General features: G+C 36.7%; 1 protein-coding gene across 1 annotated transcript in view; it reads right to left on the reverse strand.

Moving 5' to 3' along the window:
- The window catches only part of LOC128018254 (bone morphogenetic protein 1), a 70603-nt gene extending 46780 nt beyond the window's left edge, over positions 1–23823 (reverse strand). The window contains exons 1-2 of the mRNA XM_052603657.1: positions 23628–23823; positions 110–223 (exon numbers count right to left, since the gene is read on the reverse strand). Coding sequence (XP_052459617.1) covers positions 110–223; positions 23628–23772 — 259 coding nt within the window. The 5' untranslated portion in view covers positions 23773–23823. The remainder of the gene's footprint in view (positions 1–109; positions 224–23627) is intronic.
- Between the last annotated feature and the right edge of the window lie 1749 nt (positions 23824–25572).

Raw genomic sequence — 25572 nt, forward strand, 5'->3', positions numbered from 1 at the left:
GCTTTTCTCTGTTGGTTTAAAAATGTATGGCTTCAAGTTCTCCTCCTGAGTTTCTGACTGCCAATTAAGCCTGGCACAAAGTGGATATAAAGCAGGCACTCACACTCACCCGTATCTGTGTGATTCAGAATTGTGACCGTTCTCTCTGCTAAATTCACAATGCGGTCCACTTTAAACATGCGCATATCTTCCTCATCCAGCGCGATGTCTCCGAGATAAGCAACTGAAACCAACATAAAGGAGAGTGCTTTTAATTTCTCATGCAATGGTTATATAACAATTCATTTCAGAAATTTGAAATAACAGAAAATTGGTTTTAAAACAAACAAATGAATCAAAAATGTGTCATATGCATCATATACCCTACCAATTTAAAGGGGCAGTAAGAATATTTATTTATTTAGAAATTTAAACGTTCATTCAGCAAGCATTAAACTGATCAAAAGTGGGGAAAAAGATAATGTTACAAAAATTATATTTCAAATAAATGCTGTCCTGTTGTAAAAATTATATATTTATATGTATGTATGTATGTATGTATATACAAATATACATATATAAATATATATACATACATACATACATACCTATACATATATATACATATATACAGATATAGACTGTGAAGAAAATTCAGCTTTGAATCAAAGGAATAAATTACATTTTAAAATTGTAATACAATTTCACAATATTACTGCATTTATATCAAATATATACCGCATTTACTTGCTTAAAATTAATTCAATAATTTGTACTTCAAAATAATTGTAAGCCTTTTCACATCATTTACATTATTTGTGCATTTGTTTATACAAGCTAATTCATGAGGTTTGTAGCGGATGGCGTGAAGTCTAATTCCTTGTGTAGGTTTTTTAAAGAGGGGCGCACATCTATCAGTATCTTCAAACAACAAGCTTTCAGGGTCCAGCGAGCTGATAGACACCTCATCAATTTTTAATGGTCATCTGCGATGCCATTTATAGCTTGGGTCATCACTCGTGCCATGATAAATAAATCATCCATCAAAAGAGGGAAGCTGATTAGAATTGGGAAGCTATGTGAGCGACTGCACGCCTCTAATGAGCTACACAACAGGACACTGCTGACCTGCATGGGGATGGATGTGTTGGTAGAGATTCACTAGCTTGTCAGGGACTAATTGCATCTTTAGAAGCTTTGCCACTCTGAGTTGTCAGTTTTGAAGGCAGCTATTTAACATGAGTGTGCAACTATGAATAAATGAATTATAGTTCAATGGAAGCATATTCTTCACATTTGTGACATTTCTTTTTGGTTATCCCTGGAGTTCACTTTTAACATGCTTTCAAACCGGAGTCTGTTTCTGAGAAAAACAGTAATATTGCGTTTGAGTAATTGTAATGTTTGTGGATGGATGGAAAATATAGATGGATGACAGATGGATGATGGATGGATGGATATTAGGAATGTTGAATATTTATAAAGCTATAAATATATACAATTAAGAAAGAAATACATTAGTTTAGTAATTCTAATATAACAATTATATAAAAAAGTATTTATTTTTTTAATGATTAAAATATATTTAAAAAAAAAAAAAAAAAAAAAAATATATATATATATATATATATATATATATATATATATATATATATATATATATATATATATATATATATATATATATATATATATATATATATATATATATATATATATATATATATATATATATATATATATATATATATATATATATATATATATATGCTTTTCCAGAAATGCTCAAGATTTCTTTCTTTTTTTTTTTCAGAACAAACACACATGTGCACATCATGCACAAAATCTGACTGCTAGGCTAACCTTTATTAAAAAAAAAATAATTAATAAAAAAAAGGAAATGTTTCTGCCAAAAACCATACTAGTTATTGTTACTAACGTAAAACCATAATCACAAACACTCTCATTTCCTCCAAATACCCTATGTTTTCACAGCCATTTTTTTATTTATTTTTTGGCAAAAAACAAGTTATTAGTTTTAAAACATCAACAATAATGTGCCGTATCCAGGCTTGAAAGTCCAAAACTTTCTTAGTCATAAACGCAGTCATTCAAATACGTCTGTGTACTGTATCTTGTTTGGGCAAGAAAAAGCTAGACATTGTTTAGTTACCCAACACCTGGAAAGTAGCATACATTCTTTTTTTAATTAGGTTTGAAAAAAAAATAAAAAAACTTTACAAGACTCGTGACACAGGGTATTTGTTTCTATATGATCAGTGCTGTGGCAGTGTGTGTGTGTGTGTGTGTGTGTGTGTGTGTGTGTGTGTAAGGCCCGAGGCTAGTGTTTTTTTAAAAGCCAATGAACATTAGCATGTTTACTAGATTTATTGCAGGAGGCAGTGAGCACAGAGGTGTGTGTGTGTGTGTGTGCCCGTGTGTGCGTGTGTGCCCGTGTGTGCGTGTGTGTGTGAGAGAGCGAGCCGGATCAAACGGGACGTCCAGCCTGAGGCAGTGGGGCAGTGGGGCAGAGACCTGCACAATCAAGCCAATTATTCTTTAGCGCAACAGTCTGCTGCCGCCGGGTTGTGTCAGACTATTTTGATACTTTATTTATTGGTGGCACACATGTAACACTATTAAGCAAAAAATATAAAGCTTTGATCACTGGAATAAATTACATTTGAGTATACAGTATATTCAAATAGTTATTTTAAATTGTAATAATATTTCACATTCTTACTGCTTTTACTGTATTTTTTATAGTAAATACAGCCTGTGGGATATTCGTTTGGAGCTACATATTACATATTAAAAAAAATCAGTGTAGGCTACAAAACTGATGAGTCAATGAATGATAACGACAAAAAATACATAGAATAAAGAAGAAAGCAGCATAACAAATAAACAGCAGTATGTAAAGTAAAAATAAAAATAAAAAATTCCCACAATAAATAAATTCTGACATAACAGCGCATTAAAATTCAACTGTGCGCAACTTTCTTTTATCACTCTGACACTCATCTCAACTCAATTTCCTTAAATCCACAGAGAAATAAATGACATGCATTTGTTGTGTCTTCACAAAACAGTGTTAGTGTAAACCATTAGAGCAGCTGAGTGTAAAACAACATGTCACAAACAACAGAGAGGCATTATGCTAATCTATTCTCTTAGCGGTTAGAACGACTTCTAATATGATGGAGATCAGTGTCCGTGCAGCTCTCGAGGTCTGCAGACAAACTTCTGTCTAAAAACAGAACTAAAAATGAAAGGGTTTTACTTCTCAAAGCACATCCATAGACAACCACAGGCAACGAGAAGACACGCCGATGAAGTTTCAAAGAAAACAGCTGCGACAAGAATAGTTTGATTATATCATAATAGTGTTGCATTAACTGGACTGTTTTTTTACTTTTCTAAATTGGATGATTTGAACTGGATGAACAAACCAAACAGGCAAAACAGACCAAATCTTCTTAGATCGATGTTCTCATAAACATACAGCATAACCTGTTATGTCATGAGGAAATTAGTTAGTTTTAACTATTAGGTTTTTGTATTATTATTATTTTTATTTTATTTTTATTTTATTTTTTTACAGATTCCTGCCATTTTAATTCCTGCCAAACACATTTACATGCTGAATAAATAAATGAATAACACTTTCATTTGGGAACACAGTGGAAATTCTACCAGGTTCAAACTATTTGTATTGACTAAATTTATTATACTTTCTTACTTAAAGTTATTTATTTATTTATTTTCTCCTCACTAGCTCCATAGACAGCATAACCTGTGTTATTACATGGGGGAAAAAAACTCTTATGAACAGGATCTTAAAATAATTATAAATATAAATAAATATTTATTTATATTTATAATGTATCTTTTTTAAAATCATGCTAAACATGTTTTCATGCCAACTATTTCACTTAAAAAAAATAATAATAAAAAAACGAAAACAAGTCAAATGGCAGGGTTCAAATCTTACCTTACTGACAAATAGATGTTTTTCTTTTGCTAAAAGTACAATTACTTTAATATAGAAATATTTGTTTCAATGGATATAATTCAAATATAATTAAAACGAATTATAAGGCAGGAATACATTCAATAAAAATAAACAAATCTTAAGTTATATTCTCTGAGAGAAAAAAAAAAATCTCAATATCTTATACAATTGCGATGATATGAAATATTTCACCGAAAAACTTGAAAATGCTATGAATTAAAAAAATATATTTTTTTGACCATGACTCTCAGTGTCTATTATAAGGGATTAACTGCAGTAAATGAGTTTATATGAGGCTGCGTTCTAATGCTGACCAAAACAAAGCTGTAAATGCTCTCTGACAAGACCAGACAAGCTCAGAAGAAACATGCCAGGACCCTGAAGTCCCTTGCAAACACACAGATAAAAGAGTGCGCATGAAAGAGAAGGAGCTGACAGCGACTGATGACGCTATACAGTGTGGCAGTAAAGGGATACTCCATCCCCAAAATGAACATTTAGTCATTAATCACTGACCCCCATGTCGTTCCAACCCCATGAAAGCTTAATTTGTCTTCAGAACACTATTTCAGATATTTTGGATGAAAACCGGGAGGCTTGTGACTGTCCCATATACTGCCAAGTAAATAACAGTGTCAAGGTCCAGAAAAGTATGAAAGACATCATCAGAAAAGTCAACCAAACTTTTGAACTGTACTGTGTATAGAGATATGATATATGATCCATACAGAGAATATATATATGTCAAATGATAAGAGTATTCAAGTGCATAGGGTTTATAAAGGAACCCAAAACAATCATAAAAGTAAAAGCCCCTTCATTACCACAACTGAAAACCCAAACAAATGGTTGCTAGGCCACCAGCCCGTGTCTGATCTCACAAACCTGAGCATCAGCAGCCGTGTCAGAGCCAGCGACACATGGCACAAACACACTGCCAGCAGTCCCCTAGAGATCCTGAGAGATGCAATCCTCTCCTTAATCTAGTGTGCAATTCTGCTCCATCAGATTCCAAGACTAGCGAGAACAAGTGCACGAACACCAGCCCAGCCTCCCGTCTTTCATTTCTCGGTCCAGTTGTTTCGGCGACACATTTTATCTGCATTTCCTCGGGGGATTCCTGTTTTAATCATCTCTGTCTTTCTAGCTCAAAATCCTCCCCAATGAAATCCCAATCCTCCTCATGCTTTCTATGCACCCAAATGAAAAAGAGCTTATCCTAGACGGAGAAAGAATCTCATCACACGAGGCCTAAAAGGCTTCACGTTACAAATCTGGAGCACAATGGCTATGAACTAACGAACTTCAGCGAATGCACCATAAAGAGGATCTATAAATGGCACGAGAAAAGATGGGATGTATTTGATGAAGTGGGATAAAGGAGTGCGGTGGCAGATTGGGGTTTGCCGCTGGACACATTTATTACAGAGACGCTCAACAGCTGCAGCAGAACCTTAGACGCCACTGCATGCCCTTGATTTAACGTTTCAACCTAAAAAAAGACAATGAGAAAGAATTTAATCCCGCGCCTGACAATTTTTAGGGTTTAAACTACTGGACTTCATCAGGATGTGTCAGTTTCATTTTAGTTTTGGCCTTCGTAGGTGTAGTCAGTCATTTTTGTTTATGTTGCACCAGCTGATATGTCAATCATCTTGAACTATACTGACACCTAATGGTGTGAATGATGCATAATGTAAATTCAAATGTGCGCACACACACACACACACACACATACATATATATATACACACACACATATATAATAGACTGTTGTTCAAAAGTTAGGGGTCTGTAAGTTTTTGTAATGCTATTAAAAGAAGAATCTTCTGCTCACCAAAGCTGCATTTATATGATAGAAAATACAGTAAAAACTGTTATGTTATTTTAATTTCAAATACCCATTTTCTATTATATGTTTTCTAATGTTATTTATTCCTGTGATCAAATCTGAATTTGTCTCAGTCTCATGATCCTTCAGAAATCATTCTGATATGCTGATTTCACACTCGAAAAACATTTCTTATTGCTATCAATGTTGAAAACTGCTTCATAATTTTATTAAATACATTGTTCCCATAATACAAAGAAACACCATTTATTTGAAATAATACTGTCACTTTTGATCAGTTTAATGCTAAATGAAAGTATTAATTTCTTTCAAACAAAACATGTTGCTGACCCCAAACTTTTTTTATTGCCATTTGCAGAAATTCATCGGCTCCCGGTAAGAAACAACCAATCAGAGCTGCAGTGCATAACTTTGTTTGTGTTCAAAATGTAGAAAAATTTATATAATAAGCGAGTACACCATGAATCCATTTTCAAAACCGTGTTTTTGGCTTGTCCTGAATCACTAGGGTGCACCTATAATAAGTGTTTATATTGGGACTATTTCAGATTGCTTCGGGGGTCCCGCGGCGGAGTAACCCAGTACCTTTGTGATTCTTCATAGACATAAACAGAGAGAAGTAGCTCTGGCTACGATGTTCTTGCGCAAGACGCAAGCAGTTCTGTTTATTAACCGCTAGACCGTCAAAAGTTCCCTACCGCAGCTTTAACTGGGTTTAACGTTTAAACATTGTTATATGCTTGATTATTTTTAGGTAAGTTGTAATGATTCGAGAAGGCTTAATTGATCAAACATAGGCTCAATGTCTGCCGCTGACCGCTTGGTCATAAAAAAAAATGAAAACTTATATTTAACAAACAAGAGAGCTCCAAACGTTTTTTTAAATTAACTTAATAAAAAACGAAACAAAATATAATCACTTTACTATTACATACAAAACTGATCTATTTTAATAGCTGAAACAGTAGTAGCCTTTAAGCTGTTTAGGGACTGTTTAGCTGTTCAAATCAGACACTAGAGCATCCTTCATTCAGACACAGTGAAGATCTGATCAGAAACAGTGTAGAGGAGCCAAGTCTGGAAGATTGTGCTGCTAGAGAGAGTGTGGCCAGCTGGTTTAGCCAAGGACAAAGATCAAGACGGCCAAACTACAGGAGATGGCCATCCGAGGGGCATGTGACTGCAATCGAGGATAGTCCATAAGACACTGTGTGATGTTTTAAGTTTAAATTTCAACTCAGTGAAACACTTTATGCAGCAACACTTTTTCAGTAAGTTACCTTTCTTGAAGAATTGTGCTTCAAATAAAGAACTTTATGTTGACCAGATTGTTAGTTAATCAGTTAGGCTACAAGTCAATATTGGTATATGGACAGCAAAAAAAAAAAAAAAAGTGAACTTGTAAAACTGTGGTGTTAAATGCCGATTTGATTTTGCCAAAGACATGTTCCTGGATCAACATCTTTTGATGATCCTGGATCGACATTATAGTCCAAAAATATAGACTAAAACCATTCCCTACCCCTAAACCTAACCCTACCCTAATTTATTTCTAAAATCAGTGGGAAATTATACCTGATTATAAAGGGTATGCCTAAAACAGATATTTCATGAAAAGTTAAATCTCAATTCTGATTGGTTGATTGGAATGTTGTTCCAGGATCAACAACGATGTTGATCCAGGAAACATGTTGTACTTGGTGAAATCACACTCGCCAGCAAAAGCAATCAAAAGAGGACAACAGAAGCTCTCCCATAGATGGATTTGGTTTAAACGCCTTGATTTGATACTTTAAAGAGGATTTGTAATTGTGGTCCAGCTGGCTAAAACCCCTTTCTCTCATGCATATTTCAATGCCTGGCTCCTCTGAACGATCACCTTGGTTCCAAACATAACAGCACTTTCATGAACAAAAGACAGTTTGGTTTCTATTCAAAGCCCCGAGGGGATCACATGTGAGGTCTAGACAAGTCTTGAAGTTACCACCCACAATATCAGAGATTTCAGGCCTTCAGCATATTTGAGGTGAACAGTGGGAGCGTCTGGCCTGGGGGTCGTAATGCAGATGTGCGTTAGACTACAAGCCTGTTGTGCATGAGAATGCCTGTCATGGCTACTAGTGTCACACCTCCTCAAATGTAAATGCACTATTCACATTCATTAAGACCTCAGCTATTTGGCAGGTCACAATGCCAGTTTCACTTAATGTCATCAGTAGGTGTAAAATCAAGTAGTCAAACAATGTAGTCGCCCATGAACTAGTATATATATAAAGAAATGCTTAAAGGGACACTCCATTTTTTTAAGCTCCTTTTACAACTCCCCTAGAGTTAAACAGTTGATCTCTGGGTCTGGTGGTAGCAATTTTAGCTTAGCTTAGCATAGATCATTGAATCTGATTAGACTGTTAGCATCTCGCTCAAAAATGAACAAAGAGTTTCTATATTTTCCTATTTAAAACTTGACACTTCTGTAGACACTTCTACCCACTTTTTGGTGATTTCGCACCACCTGAACTGTGTGCGATTTTAGTACCACACTGCCTTTTTCGAGAACCAAATTAGCTCCTACTCCGGAGCAGGATCTTACCAGCACAACTAGTACTACCTGTGTCGTAAGTACACATTGATTTGCCAAACGCGTACGAAAACACCCTCACACGCCATGATTTAAAACGCTGTGAAAACATACTGTTATTATCATGTCAACTTATTTTGCAAATATGGATTTGCAGATACATATATGAAAGATGCTATCGGTCTAATCAGATTCAATGATCTATGCTAAGCTAAGCCTAAAGTACTATTGCCAGACCTGGAAATCAGCTGAATGGATTCGAAAGCAGTAAAACTCAATGGTTTAACTCTAAGGGAGTTGGAAAATGAGCCTACTTAAAAAAAGTGGAATGTTCCTTCAAGCTACAACTATTTTATTACTTTTATAAATATATTTTATTATTATTATATTTTTTTTTTGTATTCTATTATTTTATCATATTATTTTAATACCATATAACATCCATAAAATATAATACAATATGTTATATTAATTATGTTGTTATATTATAAGTATTCAAATTAATAATAAATTAATTTCTGTGGAAATAATAGTTACAACAAAAATATTTTTGGTGATTATATATTAGTGAAAATTAAGTTAAATACTTGACTACCTATAATAAATAAATAAAAATGCAGAAGTAACATTTTTAGATAGCATAATGTTGTTTTTCAAAAATAATTAACTGTTCTAAATAGGCCTAATTTCTAAAATATTTTATTATTAGATTTTGTGGTGAATTATAACCTAGATTTAGACTAGTGAGATTCATCTAGATAATCAAACTTTCAGAGAAATTTTGTTGATTTAGAGTGTCGAGGAAATATTTACAATATGTGCAAATTCAATAATAAACTGACATTCCCTGGAGGAAATGGAAATCTCTTTTCATGTAAGTCAAACACATTTCTTCTCTGGACAGACGCAGATGGTGCTCAGCATTCGTGTTAGGACCGCAGGGACGATGGAATCTTGTTAACACTACAGTCCTTTCAATCATCTCTCCTGTAAAAACATTTCCAGCTGTTCTTAGCAAATGCTTACCTTGACATTTTTTGACACTGCAGTTTGGACATCAAGTGACAGAAGCCCACGTGGCCACTGCTTTTGAAAGGCCTAATCACATTCAGTGTCCCAGACCAGACTCCAGCCACGGACTTAGGAATGGGCTTTATGTGTCGGGGGTCAGGGATTGTCAGAGGGAGGCCGAGGATGAAGAAAGTGCGAAAGAAGGAGGTGACTGCTTTCAGACGGCTAGACTCTCAGACGGCCCGTGGGAATGATCGTTGACTTCTGAAGGCACATGACCAAAGAGATGCCAGCCATTTGGAAAACAAACAGGTCGTTCTTCGTGCTCAGTCGTTCTTAATCGGCCCGTCACTTTGTAAAGAACAGTCTACCTTTCAGAAATTTGGGGTCAGTAAAGCATCCTTACTAAATAAAAGTTATAAAAATGAGGGTAAAGACTGATTTAAAAAGCACAGTAGCCTACATCATTATAAAATTACATTTCAAATAAATTCGGCTCTTTTGTACTTCCTATCCATCAAAGAATCCTGAAAAAAAGCCCCACGTTTTCCACAAAAACATGAAGCAGCAGAACTGTTTTCAACACTGATAATAATCAGACATGTTTCTTGAATGACTTCTGAAGGATCATGAGAGACTGAAGTCTGAAGGAGTAATGATGCTGAAAATTCAGCTTTGGGGGAGCTGAGGGGGAGGAGACCAAAAGAAACTCTGGGTTTATCGAAGAATACCTGCTCCTGACCAGGTTAGGTTCATAGAGTAAGTTACCATGGTAACTGACTCTGAGTATAAGATAGCTCTCTTTCAGAAACGGGCTTGACTTACCCTGCCATTCTGAAACAGAAAACCTAGAGTTTCTCTCATTTCATGGTTAACATGCTCAGAGTTTTCACTTAACCTCCTTTCTGAAATGGGCCCCAGGACAACTACTGTAGATGAGCTCCAGAGACAGATCCACAGTCAAGAGCTTGTCTCATAGACGGCCACTGGGACAAGACCACAGGAAACAGATGATTCTTCTGCACAATCTGACTTTGCTACAGCCTGGAGTTGAACTGCTGTTTTTTCTCCAATCTGTCTCCGATTGAGTTTTGGTTCCTTGCCACTGTCGCCTCTAGCTTTGCCTGGTTGGGGACACTGTATTAAAAAGTGATTTACCAGTGACTTGATTGTACAGATCCTATTTAAACTGAACTGAGCTGGATGATGACATCATTGAATTCAATGATGAACTGCCTTTTTGCTTTATTGACACACTATTTTCATATTTAATGCTGTTCAGTTGCTTAGTTACAATCTATACTGTTAAAAACGCTTTATAAATGAAGGTGACTTGACTTGACTAGTATCAGGAAATCTGCAAACCGGACTGCATAAACATTTTCGCTGTCTCGTGAGATAAAAAAAAAAAAAATGTTTTATGTATATATATATAAGATTTTTGCTCTTGTGCCGACAAATACATACAAAATATGTCAAAATATCCACCTTGGAAATTATGCTCGAAAAAACTGTCAGTTATTTCTTAAGTGAAAGTAAACAGTTGAGGAAAATAATGGGATGTGAATTATACTGGATGCGTTCATCGTCTCTTAAAGTGACAGCGCCTAATTTAGCGACTGGCTGCTGTAATGTTAATCCAAGAAAATGAGAATAAAAATCACTCACTGCTCTTGACTGAATTACTTTGTACTTTTAACAGTCAAACCAAAAATTATTCAGACACCAGATATAATTTTTGATATATATAGCAAAACTGTAATTATGTGAGAAATGTTGAAGGTGTCTGAATATATATATATATATATATATATATATATATATATATATATAGACACACACACACACACAACATTAAAGCTTTTGACTGCATCTAGTCTAGCTAACAGCTACAAGTAAATTTTACAAATCTAAATCAGGAGTTGAGCATACAACATCTTTAATGTGGTTAGCTAAAAAAAAAAAAAATGGCTGCCCACTGCTCCGGGTGTGTGTTCACAGTGTGTGTGTGTGTTCACTGCTCTGTGTGTGTGCACTTTGGATGGGTTAAATGCAGAGCACAAATTCTGAGTATGGGTCACGTCACTGTCACTGTCAAATAAAACATTTAACTATACAATTTATAAAAATTAAAAAAAAAACAATGTGGAAAGATACTTTCAAACTGTATGTAGTCAAGCTACAAGCAACTTTTACATGTTAAATAGGATTTTACTCAGTTATTAGATATGTTTCTCAGTACCCAATATCTACCTATACCAATTACTAAAAAAAACATACCATGCAAACTGTGTGTCTGATATTTACATTTTCATTTATTCATTTAGCTGACACTTTTATCCAAAGCAACTTTCAATTGCTATATATGTCAGAGTGTCACACGCCTCTGGAGCAACTAGGGGTTAAGTGTCTTGCTCCAGACACATTGAGCCCCTTTCACACTGCACGTCGGACCAGCAATATTGCCGGAACATTGCCGGGTCGCCTTCTGTGTGAAAGCAACCACGTCCCGGGATTGATTACCGCATTGAACCTGGGTCGGGGACATAGTAACATTGCGGGGTTCGACCCGGGACGAGCGCTGTGTGAACAAAAGCCAGATCTAATTCCGTGTCGAAGTGATGACGCGTGTTATCGCGCGACTCTTTTACCAGCTATTTTGAAGGAAGATCAACGTTCGCGACGAAAACATATGTGCAAACTGTAATGAAGCAGAGATAAGTTAGTTCCTCGCTTTCCGCGCTGATGCAGATATCGTTTGCTTGCTTCATATAACAGTATAACGTGCCTAGCGTTTTCGACTCATACATTACACATCACGCGCTGATGTCACGTGTCGTTACGGGATCTTCAAGGGTTGTGTGTGAAAGCATGCACATATACCGGGACATCACTGGCAGTGTAAAAGTGCAAAATCTAGTGACCCGGGAACAATTGCAGGAACACTTTACCTGTGTATTTGCCGGAATGGCAGTGTGAAAGGGGCTTTGGTGTCTCACAATGGATTCAAACCCGGGTCTCTCACACCAAAGCCATGTGTCTTATCCACTGCACTAACACCACCCCCATTCCACTGATATACAGTGGAAAAAAGAAAAATTATCTATGAACATTAGAACAATTATCTATGATTCTTTTGAGTAAATATTTGTAAAAGGTTTACGTATTTTCACCATGTAGGTTCTGTGCGACTGCACGTACACAATTAAACACACACGCATGTATTTCTGTGTTAAATGGAAACAGTTGCTGTAGCAGGGGGTCAGAACAGTGGCTGCGGCCCGTCTAACCATAACAAACCAATTACTGTCCACAAAGAGCTATTGATCCAAACATCGGCCAGACCGTCCTTGTTTTACACACCAATATTAATGACACCCGATGAGCGGAAAGAGCAATTAATGTCAAGAGGTATACGACCAAATTTTCCTTTTCATTGTATATGCTATAGCTGAGATCTGAATGTGTGAATAATGGTTCCTCCAACCATCCAAACACTTAATCACTCATTACATTTGCATTTTTAATCCTTAGTAAGCCTTTGTGCTCTACAAACAGTCGTATGCATGTAAAAAAGCACCTAGAGTTGACTGAACTGTAGTTTAAATACATGCCAACCCAGATAGCACACATCTGTCTGCAAGACATCTGTTAAAGATCGCTTCATCTGGAAAGCATCCGCTGTGTACCAATATCTGAAAAAACCTCTTTAAGAAATCAGTTTTACATATATATTTAAATCTTAAAAACATCTTCTAAACATTTAATTGAAAAAACCCTATAGACAAAATGCAGATGAGCAAACACACTAAAAATACATCTTGCAGATAGAGATAGACGTCAAATAGACTTCTCTGTGATGCACGTGTGCTATCAGAGAAAGGTCACACTATATTTTTACTCTCCAAAGTCACTGCTAGAATGACGGGATCAATTATTCAGAGCTGTGGCAGATGTGTCGCTAGCATTGTGAGCAAACGAACACTCGCTTTTCATGGTCAGTTTGCATTCTCATTATTGTGGCTAATTAGGTGTGAACGAGATGATTGGGCAGAGGACTCCCAAGGTTTTTGTGATTGTTTCACACCAACAACAAAGCATATTGTTCCCTGTAATGCATCACGTAGGGTTCATCTTTATATAGAAGACAATGCGCACGCTCTTGTGAGGCTAATTAGCTGAAACCTTCAGATAATGTAGACAGACTTCATGGACAGGAGCCACTAGAACCCATTGGGGAAGCTACTCTGAAACTGTAACCTAGTAGTAGTTGCAGTTGCTAGCTACTTTAAGTAAAAAATGCTAGCAGTTGTTAACAAAAACGTGCTAACTGCATTGAAGCAGTTAAGGGGCAATATGTTTTTAAACATTTAATTTAGTTGGGAAGCTACTTTGAAACTATCACTATAAAGCTACAAATAAATTCGATGTGGTTAGCAACTTATTAACTACTTTAACTTAAAACCCTACTAAAGTGCTAATGATGTTGAGCAATTCCATTGTTGTTCTATGTAAACATGCACTTGATGGATGCACTGAGCTCACATTTTGCATTTAGAACAGCATTTTAAAACACAGCTCTCAAATAGTAGTTAAACATACTTTATTATTATAAATGAACTGAAATTCAGACAGCATGCCCTTTACTTTGGCGGTACATGTTTATGTCTGCTTGTGTTGCAGCACTGCAAGTTGAAATGTAAAAAAATAAAAAACTTCTAGACTTATAAACATCTGAACTGTCATGCCAAATGTGCTTAAGATAGTAGTTAAAGTATTTCACCTAAAAAAGAAAATGTGCTGAGAGTTCTAACCCTCGGGCCATCAAGGCCATTTCTTAATGATGGATGTGTTTTTTAAAAACACAACTTCTCACTTTTCACAAGATGTTAATTGATGGACTGGAGTGGTGTGGATTATTGTGATTAATCCATATTGTGTTTGGACTCCCATTCTGACGGCACCCATTCACTGCAGAGGATCCATTGGTGAGCAAGTGACGTGATGCTAAATTGCCATTTTTGGGTGAACTATTCCTTTAATGACTTACTCTACAGTACAGCACTGGGCAGATCCTAATACTAGAAACTAGAAATGAAGGGCACATTACAGTAAATGTCAACAGTAGCGTATTATAATGTTTGCATATAACAGCATAAATGTGGGGGAAGATTTCTCTAGTGTAAACCACTGGCTCAAAGCTAAAAATTTGCCCGAAACCAAAATAAAAGTTGACCTGTGACGCTGTGCCAATAAACACAGAATGAAATGCTCTAACCACACATATAACACCCACATCAGCGAAACACTCTCAAGCCTGTTAAACACTTCCCCGAGGAACACATGCCTTACTCTCCAGATCACTTCATTACTCACTGCCTGCTCACATTAGTACGGCTCACAGAGCACTCTTCACACATATATAAACATCCGTACATGCTCACCCGCTCACTCTATACACACACATGCTGAAGACATCGACAGGGATCATGTTGTTTTTTAGATCCTGCTGTGTCATTATTTGAACAAACGGAGTGCGATACCGGAGGTGGCAAACAGGCTCATACTAGTGAATTATGCGAAGAGCGTCTAGAGACTGAAGTTTCTCTCTTTCACATTCTCTTTCACAATGTTTTGGGACCAGTTCTTACTATAAACTAGTTGCTTAATAGCATGCCTTTTATTAACATATTGGCTGTTTATTATCACTTACAAAGCTCATATTCTGTATGATCATATTCTACATCCCTATTCCAACCCAATACCTTAACTATCTTACTCACTATGAATAAGCAGAAAATTAGAAGCTTACTGAGGCAAAAGTCATCGTCAATGGTTTGTTAATAGTGATAACTGGACCTTGAAATAACTCAAAATTGTTTTAAATTAAACTTCAGAACCTTTATTTTTAAGAGTGTATCTGATTAGATTTATGTTTGTCAAGATATTAAAAATGATGCTGATTATTATGTCAAATGGTCCAAGACAACATCAGTAATATTTATATTAGCATTTATCACCAATACAATTTTTCTAAGATTAAAAAATGAAAAATGATGTGCACCGTTTCTAGGACACTGATCATGTGACTTTGTACAGACGGTCAGATGTTCTTGATTCCACTGAAGCACAAGATGCTCTTTTTGGATCATAATCAAATCATGCTGGAGAACACGATCATCTGGTTTTAGACAAACGTGTGGGGCACATGCAGCTTTAGTGCTTCTGTTATGAAATGAATATTTTAGTTTTGCTGTTAATATAATTTAGTATTCCTTATAACCTTAAAAAAAATTGTTCCAAATAAAGCATTTCAACTAGAGGACACAGACTTTTGGACCTCACTGTACTTGGCAGAGGAGTTTCTGCTGCCGGGCAATGGATTTAGATTGTTATAACTCATTGAGCAGAAAGCAGCATACTAGGAAAAATAGAAAAGAAACAGGAAGTTACTTCCTGACTTGAAAACCAGTATCAAAACATATAGCTTCTTAGAATGGCAGACGTATGAAAACCAGATGTCCTCCTCCACATGATTTTTCCATGCTTTTCTTACCTCTCTTGACCTCCTCTTATCTGAGTCAAATGTACAAACTCAAGCTGTGTGCTAACATTCGGCTGACAGTCTGAGTCCGTTGGGTATGAAACACCCATGGCTTAAATGCTGGAGGTTTACCATCTAAAAGTAGTGACACACACACTCTTTATGTTTTTTTTTGTCCTTATTGAACATGGAAAACATCACGGTAAATGAATGAACAGTTACCTAAATATCTCCTTTTGTGTTCCAAGAAAGAAAGAAAGTTGAAGAAGTTCGTAATGATATAATCATGAGTAAATGAAGACAGAATGTTTGTATTTTGGTGAACTACATTTGTTCCAGCAGTTCAGCTGTTTTTAAATTGGTACAGCTTTTCCAGTAACAAGCAGCAGAGTAGCGTGACAAAGATTATAACCTGTCACACACTGTATATCACATTAAATTGCAGAGCCTTACAACTGAGCAAACAGAGGCAATAATCAAACACATCTTCTAGAAGATTCCTCTCCGTCTCAGCTGGGAGGCCTGAATCATTTTATCCAATCGCTTGATTTGAACAGTTTGTTTTAGAAAACAGTTTTTCAGACAAACTGCATTTTACCAGTAGGTTTTTTTTCCAATCATGGGTGTTATGTTATAATACTGTGTGTAATAGATAATGTGGACATTTTTGCTGTTATTCTAGTTTAGTATTGAACCTAGAATAGCTAAGTTGTTAAAGTTTTAGATAACTTTGAGATAATTGGAGATAAATATTTTTCAGGTCTTTAAAATGAAATTATATAATCTGATAATTGTTTCAAATATATTATCTAGCAATAGATAATATTTACTCACCCTCAGGTCAAGACGTAGATGAGTTTGTTTATCCGTTTGAACAGATTTGGAGAAATGTAGCATTGCATCGCTTGCTCAGCAATGGATCCTCTGCAGTGAATGGGTGCCGACAGAATGAGAGTCCAAACAACTGATTAAAGCATCACAATAATCTACAAGTAATCCACACCGCACCACTCCAGTCCAACAGTTAATGACTTGTGAAGTGAAAGGCTGCCTGTTTGTAAGAAACAATCCATCATTAAGACATTTTTTACTTCAAACCAATGTTTCTGGCCAGTAAATAAGTTGTCTTGTCTTGATTTTGATGTGAAATGATGACAAAGAAAGGATGGACTGGAGTGATGTGGATTATTGTGATGTTTTTATCAGCTGTTTGGACTCTCATTCTGACGGCACCCATTCACTGCAGATGATTCACTGAGGAGCAAGTGATGGGATGCTACATTTCTCCCAATCTGTTCTGATGAAGAAACAAACTTGTCTCTATTAAGTCATTTGTAGGTTAATTTTAGGGGTGCTCCAATTGATCGGCGGTCTCTAAAAAGGCCGATCTCATAAAACCGATCTCAAGCTAATGACGTACCTGCCGTGAGAAGTCTGGCATGACAAGCTAAGTTTTGATTGGATCATCAATATAAATAATTCTACGTGATAAAAAGAAGGCTTTAAAAAGATTGGTATCGGTGATGGGATCGGCAGATATTGCTTTCTGTGATCGGCCTCAAAAATCCTGATCGAAGCACCCTTAGTTAATTTCCTCAAAAAAAAACAAAAAAAAGTAAAGTAAAGTAAAGTAAATTAAAATTTGGTGGTCCTGGTGTGCTTTTTGAAACATTACTTTGCTTGTTTGATTGTCCACAGTAACACTGATTCAGCCAATTGTGTGAGTTTGGGGCAGGACTATCTGTTGGCCAATCAATGAAAGACAGGGGTAGTGTTAGATATATTATTTTAGCAATTCCATTTGATAATTTTAGAGGTGAAGAAATGATCTTTAAAATCAGCTTATAGCTTTAACAATATCAAAGTAGCTTCCACAATGCTGCATATGGCTGGGAGTCTTATTAAAATGTGTGCAGGTCTCAAATCAGTTCTAAACTTAATCAATTTAAAAATCATCAGAAATGGGTTCAAACGTGCAACGGGGTGATGTATGGTTCACGGTTTAGCTGCCAGAGAGGTCTGAATGTGCCACAGTCACATCAGCTTGCAGACAGACGCAGAAACCCACAGGACCAGGCCATGCTGGCATGCACTGAATGACCTACAGTCTGCAGGCACACTCACCTCACCTCAGCTCACTCTCCTATATTAAGCCCTCATTTTCTGTGATCCTCACCCAGAGGGCAAGAGAGGGAGTAAAGAGAGTAGACCTTTGGCACGGTTACAATTATAAACGTCCATTGCACAACAGCAGAGACGGGCTCAATGAACCAATGAGTGCAGCCAGAAAACAACAGCACTAAGAGAGTTTTGGTGAATCTTGAAGCTTATGAAAATGAGATCTAACAAACCAAACTTTTTCATTTGTTCTCCTGAGGCTGGATTATGTAAATAATGCCGACAGACAAATGTTATGCAATGCAGCTCTCCAATTCCTTCAGGAAAAAGACATTGCAGTTGGAAAGGTGCATGGTAATTGTGCGTGACTGCTTCTCATTTATTTTTAATTCCATAAATGGGAGAATTTATCTAGATTAATGCACCGAAAGTTCCCAGGAGGGTTTTAGGTTAGAAATACAGTCTTATATTTTTAAGCAGACAACTTCACTATTCAAGTTCCTGAGATTCCTATAATACTGAGAGAGATTTTCCATTACAATCAGGCCAAGTACATTTGTCACGTTGTCCTGTAAAAGCCATAATTAAGACCCAATGCTTTTATTGGGATTTAATGCGGGGGTTTTAAATCGTTGTCACAAAGCACTTTAAATCTTTTAGCAAATGCACAAATCAAATGGCACTTTTGCATTAATGTTGATTCAAACTAATTAAGACAATTCATTTCCAATTTTATTTTTAATTCTGTTTGAAATCTGGGTTATAGTGAGGCACTCACAATAGAAGTGAATGTAGCCAATCAATAAACGTTAAAATGCTTTAATAGTTGCCGCAAGATTTTAAACAATATGAAGTTTTTCCACACTTGACTTTAAGTTAGTGTGAAAAAAAAACATACTTAGTAACCCGTTTTATCCAGTTTTACTGCCATGAAAATGTAAGACTCTGAAACAGTTGTAAAAAGTACAACAACAACTTCACAGCTCGAATAACACAATAATGTAGGTGCTTTTTATAAAATATTACGTTTTACATTTCTGTGTCTTTTCTACTTCAATTGTTAATGCCTCACCATAACCTTGGTTTTTGCTTTGATCTAAATCTAAACAAGCATGTTTCACACAACACTAGCATCACCAAACAGACCTGCATAAATAATGACTGTCTTCAAACAAGTTTCCACAAATACTCCCATGTTCTCCTATTGGTTGGCCAAATAAACTGCCCCGCACTCAACTTCACACCATTGGTTGAGCTTGTGTTGCTATGCCGGACTGGTCAGGATGCTCAAACAAACAGCACATGTTTTCATAACACAGAGCCACAAGCATTTTACCAGTAGATTACTTTTAGTTGTGCATATTATACAATAGGATAGGAAAGAACATTTTGGCACTGAAAATATTACAACATCTTAAATTAATGAGATTACAACTCTCTGAAGAATTTTGATGCAATCCAGGGTCCTAGAATCATAAAGCACACTTTGGTGTGAGAGACTCTGTTCCACAGATTTACCTAAAACTAATACTTTCACTCATTTATCCAACATATTCTGACTGTGAAATTGATAGGAATTATGCAGAATCACTTGAAAAGTCATTAAATAGCCACCAGTCCTCTCCAAAAGAAAAATGAACCATAGGAGTATGATGTCACCAGCTGTGCATGTATGACAGTCTCTGTGCTTGGCCAGCAGCTCCAGCTGAACGGCCTGTGCTTGTGGTTTTCCAAGCCGAGCTATGAGACAGACTCTGAAGACGCAAAAAGAAGGAATTCAAGCCCCACATTTCTTGGTGAGTGGTGCAACAGGGAATCAGGTCAAAGAGTGCTTTATTAAAACCATGCTGGGGAAAGAGAAGGGGAACAACATTTGCCATGTGAGAACTACAGCTGAGTGCAAGCCAGCAGCCAGAGCTTTGCAACCTCTATGAATATTTGTTGTCCGGTGTATTTCATAGAGTTTATGAACTAAGCACTTACACATATGAGAGAATTCTCTTCAGAAGACTAAATTCTTTCATTTTAAGTCAGCATGAAATCAAAATTCATCCTATTGCCTTTCCTAAAGGAATAGTTCAGCAAAAAGTCACTCAAAATATCATTAATGATCTAAACCTCTAATAATTCTGTGGACAATGATGTGATATTTGGAAGAACCTTCACACAATGGTACTTCAAAATGACCAAAACTAGAAAAAAAGCAAATAAAGAGGTCCATCTCGTGCACTGTATTCCAATGTTATAGGTAAAAAAAAAAAAAAAAGTAGGTATGTGTGAGGAAAATGTCTAAATTTAACAGGTTACCCATGGTTAAAGTCACAATGAAATGGATGTAGCGACAGATCTTTTCAATGACATGCATCTAAGTGAAACAGATTATAGACAAATGTAAATGTAGGGTGGGACCAAGGTGGGTAGAGTGGGTTCTATGCTTTAATTGTTGATTGGTGTTGAGATGTGGGTGTTACACTCAAAAGTGGAGGCAGATGAAGGGTGGGGTTTAAGCGGACTAAATGATTGGATTGGTTGCCATGACTATGACTCGAATATAAAAACAACATTACTGTGCATAGCCCTCTACAGGACAGCTGATGTATGAAAAGAGGTGGTGGATTTTCATTTTGGAAAAACTTACATATCTGCAATCAATTCAATGCAACAGTTTCCTTAAAAACAGATTTATAAACAAGTAATTAATATTTGCTAGAGTTGTTGTAAGATAATTCAATAAACATATCAATATCTAGCAAATTTTATGTGCAACTGTTTGACAGCATGATCCTTCTACCACATCTATTCACACCACTCCTTTCTCGTGCAGGCAGTCAACTCATCTCACATAATCTCTACAGCTGGGCCATTTGGGCCCCATCCAGAACCAATCTCAGACCCCGTCCCACTTCTGCCACTCAGATCTAGAGAGGGATGAAGGGTATCTGCACATGTGGCTTAGAAAGTCTAACATTCTCCAAAGTTATAGACACATTTACAATAGTCCAGTCCGGCCAGAGAGCAAGGCACTATGGGTATTGACATCATAGTAAAGGTATTAGGGGTAATGAAGGATCGGCAAATACTCTTTCCTGACCAGCACAAAAATTTAGGGCATTACTTCCACAGTGGTTAGCGCATTACTTACTACAGTGCTGTCACCTCATAACAACCCGGGGGTTTTTTTCTCTCGGAAATTGTGGTGACACAGCGATTTCACTCTTTAAGCAGAAGAAAAACAGCTGTAAATGAGCGGATAATCAGTGTATCGTGTCATAACGGCCAGTGAACTCTGACTCACAACAACTCGTGTAAATACATTGCTTCCTTTTTACGAAAATTCATGCACCATTTATACAAACACAAATTTGTAGTAAAAGCCAACATGGCCACTTCTCTAAGCGGAGCTAACTGGAATGATGCTTAAAATGTGATAGCTAGAAGTCACCAACCAAAACAAAATCGCTTTGGCTTAACGCCGCTGGAGAGCCTGAGTCACAGAGTGACAGAACAATCCAGGAAGTTAATCCTAGTATGAGATCGACGCCCCCTGAGCCTTTGCAGGTCAACCAGCCTAATCTGCCTGGAATACCAATTCCAGCTGGTGGGCTGCTTTATTGTCCTATAGTCGCTTGTTAAGAGGAAGGTCTGTCTCTCAGAGGGGTGAAATTGTAAAAATGAACAGCCAAGGGCCCTATTCAGCTGCAAATGAAGACATAGAAAAAAAACCCCAGGCCTGAAAGAGTAAAATAGAGGAAGATGAAAGAGAGGGAGTTAGGAAGGAGGTGGAGAGGAGTAGCAGACAAGTTAATATAGACGAAGATCCCTGCGATTTTACACTTCTCCGGAGTGACCTCTGAGTGAGCTTCAAGAAACTTGGACTCAAATCCATCCACTTAACAGAGCAAAAACCAATCAAATGTCAACCCGCAGCTGGCAAAATAAAGGACATCCCACCATAAGCTCAAGATTATGGTTCTGTTGGGGTGCTTTTGACCCTAGAAACTGCATTCAAGTTCTATTTCTCAATTTCATAGCAGATCAGTTAACACATGATCTCTTCAAGTGATACTTCAAATCTATGAATTATAGATTTATTCACTTTCAAGTCATTCCAATTTGTATTATTGATCACATAACGCAGAATAATTTTAACAACTATTTCTAGCATCATAGAATTGCAAAATAAAGGGCAAAAAAATGCCCTTGTCTGTCATTGGTTGGACAAAAAGATAATGCCGCCCCAATAACTTTTTCTCCATTGAGGGTCAGCATGTTCAAACATACTGCAATGTTTTGGTAGCACCACAAAGTCACAGTATTTACACTCTTTACGGTAATCAATCTACCAAGCTGCCTTTGTATATTAACATGGGATTGGAGAAAGTAGGCTACTTTAAAATCTCTTAAATATAAAGTTTAGGCATGCGACTTTAAGCAATCTCAAGCATTAGTTAGATGGCATGCCATATTTGGGACCATTCCTGCTTAGTAACCATTTTCAGCTGTGAACCTCAATAACCTCTTCTTGGCGAGCGACAAAATAAGGGCGCTTGCCCTGAAACACGAAATGTGAAACTAGACGCTGCTTCTCTTGGAACCCAAATAATTAATTACTTCCCTAGAGCTACTAAACTGTGATTATATACAACATAATTGGTATGAATTCAGGTCAAGATAAAGTAATCCTCCGGAAGATGTAGGTATATGATACAAGTCTGGTCTAGCCATGAAATTGGGGACATCAGGCAAAGCACTTTTTTTATAACTTTAGTTATGTTCCAAACAGCATACATCTATACTATGCATGCAGTATTGTAGCATGTACACTGTGTGCAATATGACAATTTTAAATTGTGTAATATAATATCAACCATGATTTTTACTATTAGGCTACTCATTTCATTGGTTTGCCAAGAGTGTTTTCGCATTTAAAACCATAAATCCAGTTTCACATATTTAAAATAAAGTATTCAATAATAACTCTCAGTGATAAATTACATCATCCTACTTCATAGGGCAACTTCTGTGATGAAGAAGACCCTGTGCAGGAAAATTAAGTCATGGCAAAAGGGGGATGTTCCAGCAACAAAATCGAAAACGCTATCAAGGGAATAAAACTGCATTGCTATAGCAACCCAATCTGATAATCACAATGAAAAGTTTTGCACACAGGCTACTTTTAACTGCAGTTTACACTTCAAAAAACAATTTCTATCTTTGTCGCACCGTTGGCCAATGCAAACTTTCGCGAAACTTTTCGTAAAGAAAACGAATAAAAACTAGTGATTTGGCAAAAGAAGACACCACCAGGTAAATATTTTCGAATCTGGTGTCAAAACACCGCGCAATCTTTAAGAAATTGTGGTGTCAACAGTTAGCGCAAAGTATGTTGGTGTTTAACGCGGCGGATCGCTGTTTATTCTGCGCTGTCATCTACAGTTTATAGTTCGCACAGTATCACAGCAGCCTTACGTGGCTTGCGCGGAAGCTTGCATCGGATCAAGGCAGGGAAATAAATGTCTCTCGGGCTCACCAGCTTTGCAGGGATCTTTGTAGTCGATCACATCTGACGGGCTGCTGGTCTCCACATAGTAGCCGGGATCAATCGCGTCCAGATCGAGCGCTGCGAGCAGGGCGAAGCTGGAGAACAGGAACGCACACCTCGCTGCGAGGTCCATGATTGGGCTAGTGGAGCAGGAATAGAGGTACAGCCGGAGAGAGATGATCGGCAGTGGGTGGGATGGAGGAAAAAAATGGGAGGTTTTAGGGGAAATTAGATCCCACTCGAGGGCGGGTTTAAAATCGCAGCTCTGCCTCCACACACACACACACACACACACACTCAAAGAGAGACACGCTCACATTGTGTTCTCATAGCGGTGAAGTGATTTGTGCAGCTGGGCTGTGTGCCAACATGGGTTACAAACTTTGTAGCAGAGAGTTGTTGGTGCTTCTTCCACTGGTTTGTGACATGCCTCTGTATATGTATATTTTGTGATCTGTGTTGTTGTTTCTGTGTGATGTGTACTAGTGTATGCTAAGTCGACTGTGTATTTCTGTGTATGTTGTCTGTGAGTGTTGTGCTCTCTCTCTCTCTCTCTCTCTCTCTGTATAGTAGTACTCAGAATAAAAAGACACAACCCTTGTCAAAAAATCCTATTGGAATTTCACTTTGTCCTATTGGATCCTACTGGATTCTTAGAATCCTATTGGACATTCTGATTGATTTTAATGGAATTTCACTTTGTCCTGTAGGATCTTACTGGATTCTTAGAATCCTATTGGACATTCTGATTAATTTTAATGGAATTTCACTTTGTCCTGTAGGATCTTACTGGATTCTTAGAATCCTATTGGACATTCTGATTGATTTTAATGGAATTTCACTTTGTCCTGTAGGATCTTACTGGATTCTTAGAATCCTATTGGACATTCTGATTGATTTTAATGGAATATCACTTTGTCCTGTAGGATCTTACTTGATTCTTAGAATCCAATTGGACATTCTGATTGATTTTAATGGAATTTCACTTTGTCCTGTAGGATTTTATTTGATGTTTAGAATCTTATTGGACATTGTGTTTAATTGAATGGGATTTAATTTTTTCATGTAATCTTTTATTGATTTGTATTGGACATTGTGATTTTTTTTTAATGGAAATTCACTTTGTCCTGTAGGATCTTATTTGATTCTGTCAATTACTTTTTAAGAGTAACTTTACTTAGTTTAGATTAGCACTGTGTGTGTGTGTACTTGTAACCCATAAAAATGCAGCCTACATATACACAAATATATATTTTTTTCATTCATAATACAGTAAGGCAAATATTTTAAATGATATAATATCCAAATAAGTTAAAATGTATTACATTTGACTAAGAATTCATAGAAACACAAACATCTATAATGGTTTTGTCGTGACGCTTCCCCTTTAAGAAATCCGAACGTAGTGCGCGTGACACTGTAGCGTGCATAATTTGAACGGTAACGGTCAGGGAGGAAGTTGTGAAATCGAGTGATTAACGTTGTTTAACTTGTTAAAAGTTTATTGAAAGACTCGTATATGATACTTATATGAGCTGCATCCCAAACTAACCATTCTGGTTGAAGTAATTATATCTGTTGGTGAGTTGTTGATCTAACGTTAGTTACTGTATCTGCTGATTAGTACAGCAGTCTGCCATTAACGTTACATAGCAAAAGCTAATTTAACAACTGATATTAATTAAATATTAATGTATGCCATTTATAATAAAATGTAATTGTATAAAACACTGAAGTAGCGAGTACAGAATGCCTGTTCTGCCACCATTTTGAGCGTTTTGAATTGTGCTTTACAGTTTTGTGTAGCGCTTTAACGTTATTTGTATTGATGGATTAATATGTTCTGTTGTGCAGGTCAGGTTTTATGTTCCAGTTAAAAAGTTTGACATGAGACAGTTCTCCCGTGATATGTGTGTGTACATGAAGACACGCA

The sequence above is a fragment of the Carassius gibelio genome, chromosome A8 (assembly GCF_023724105.1).
Source record: "Carassius gibelio isolate Cgi1373 ecotype wild population from Czech Republic chromosome A8, carGib1.2-hapl.c, whole genome shotgun sequence".
Lineage (NCBI taxonomy): Eukaryota > Metazoa > Chordata > Actinopteri > Cypriniformes > Cyprinidae > Carassius > Carassius gibelio.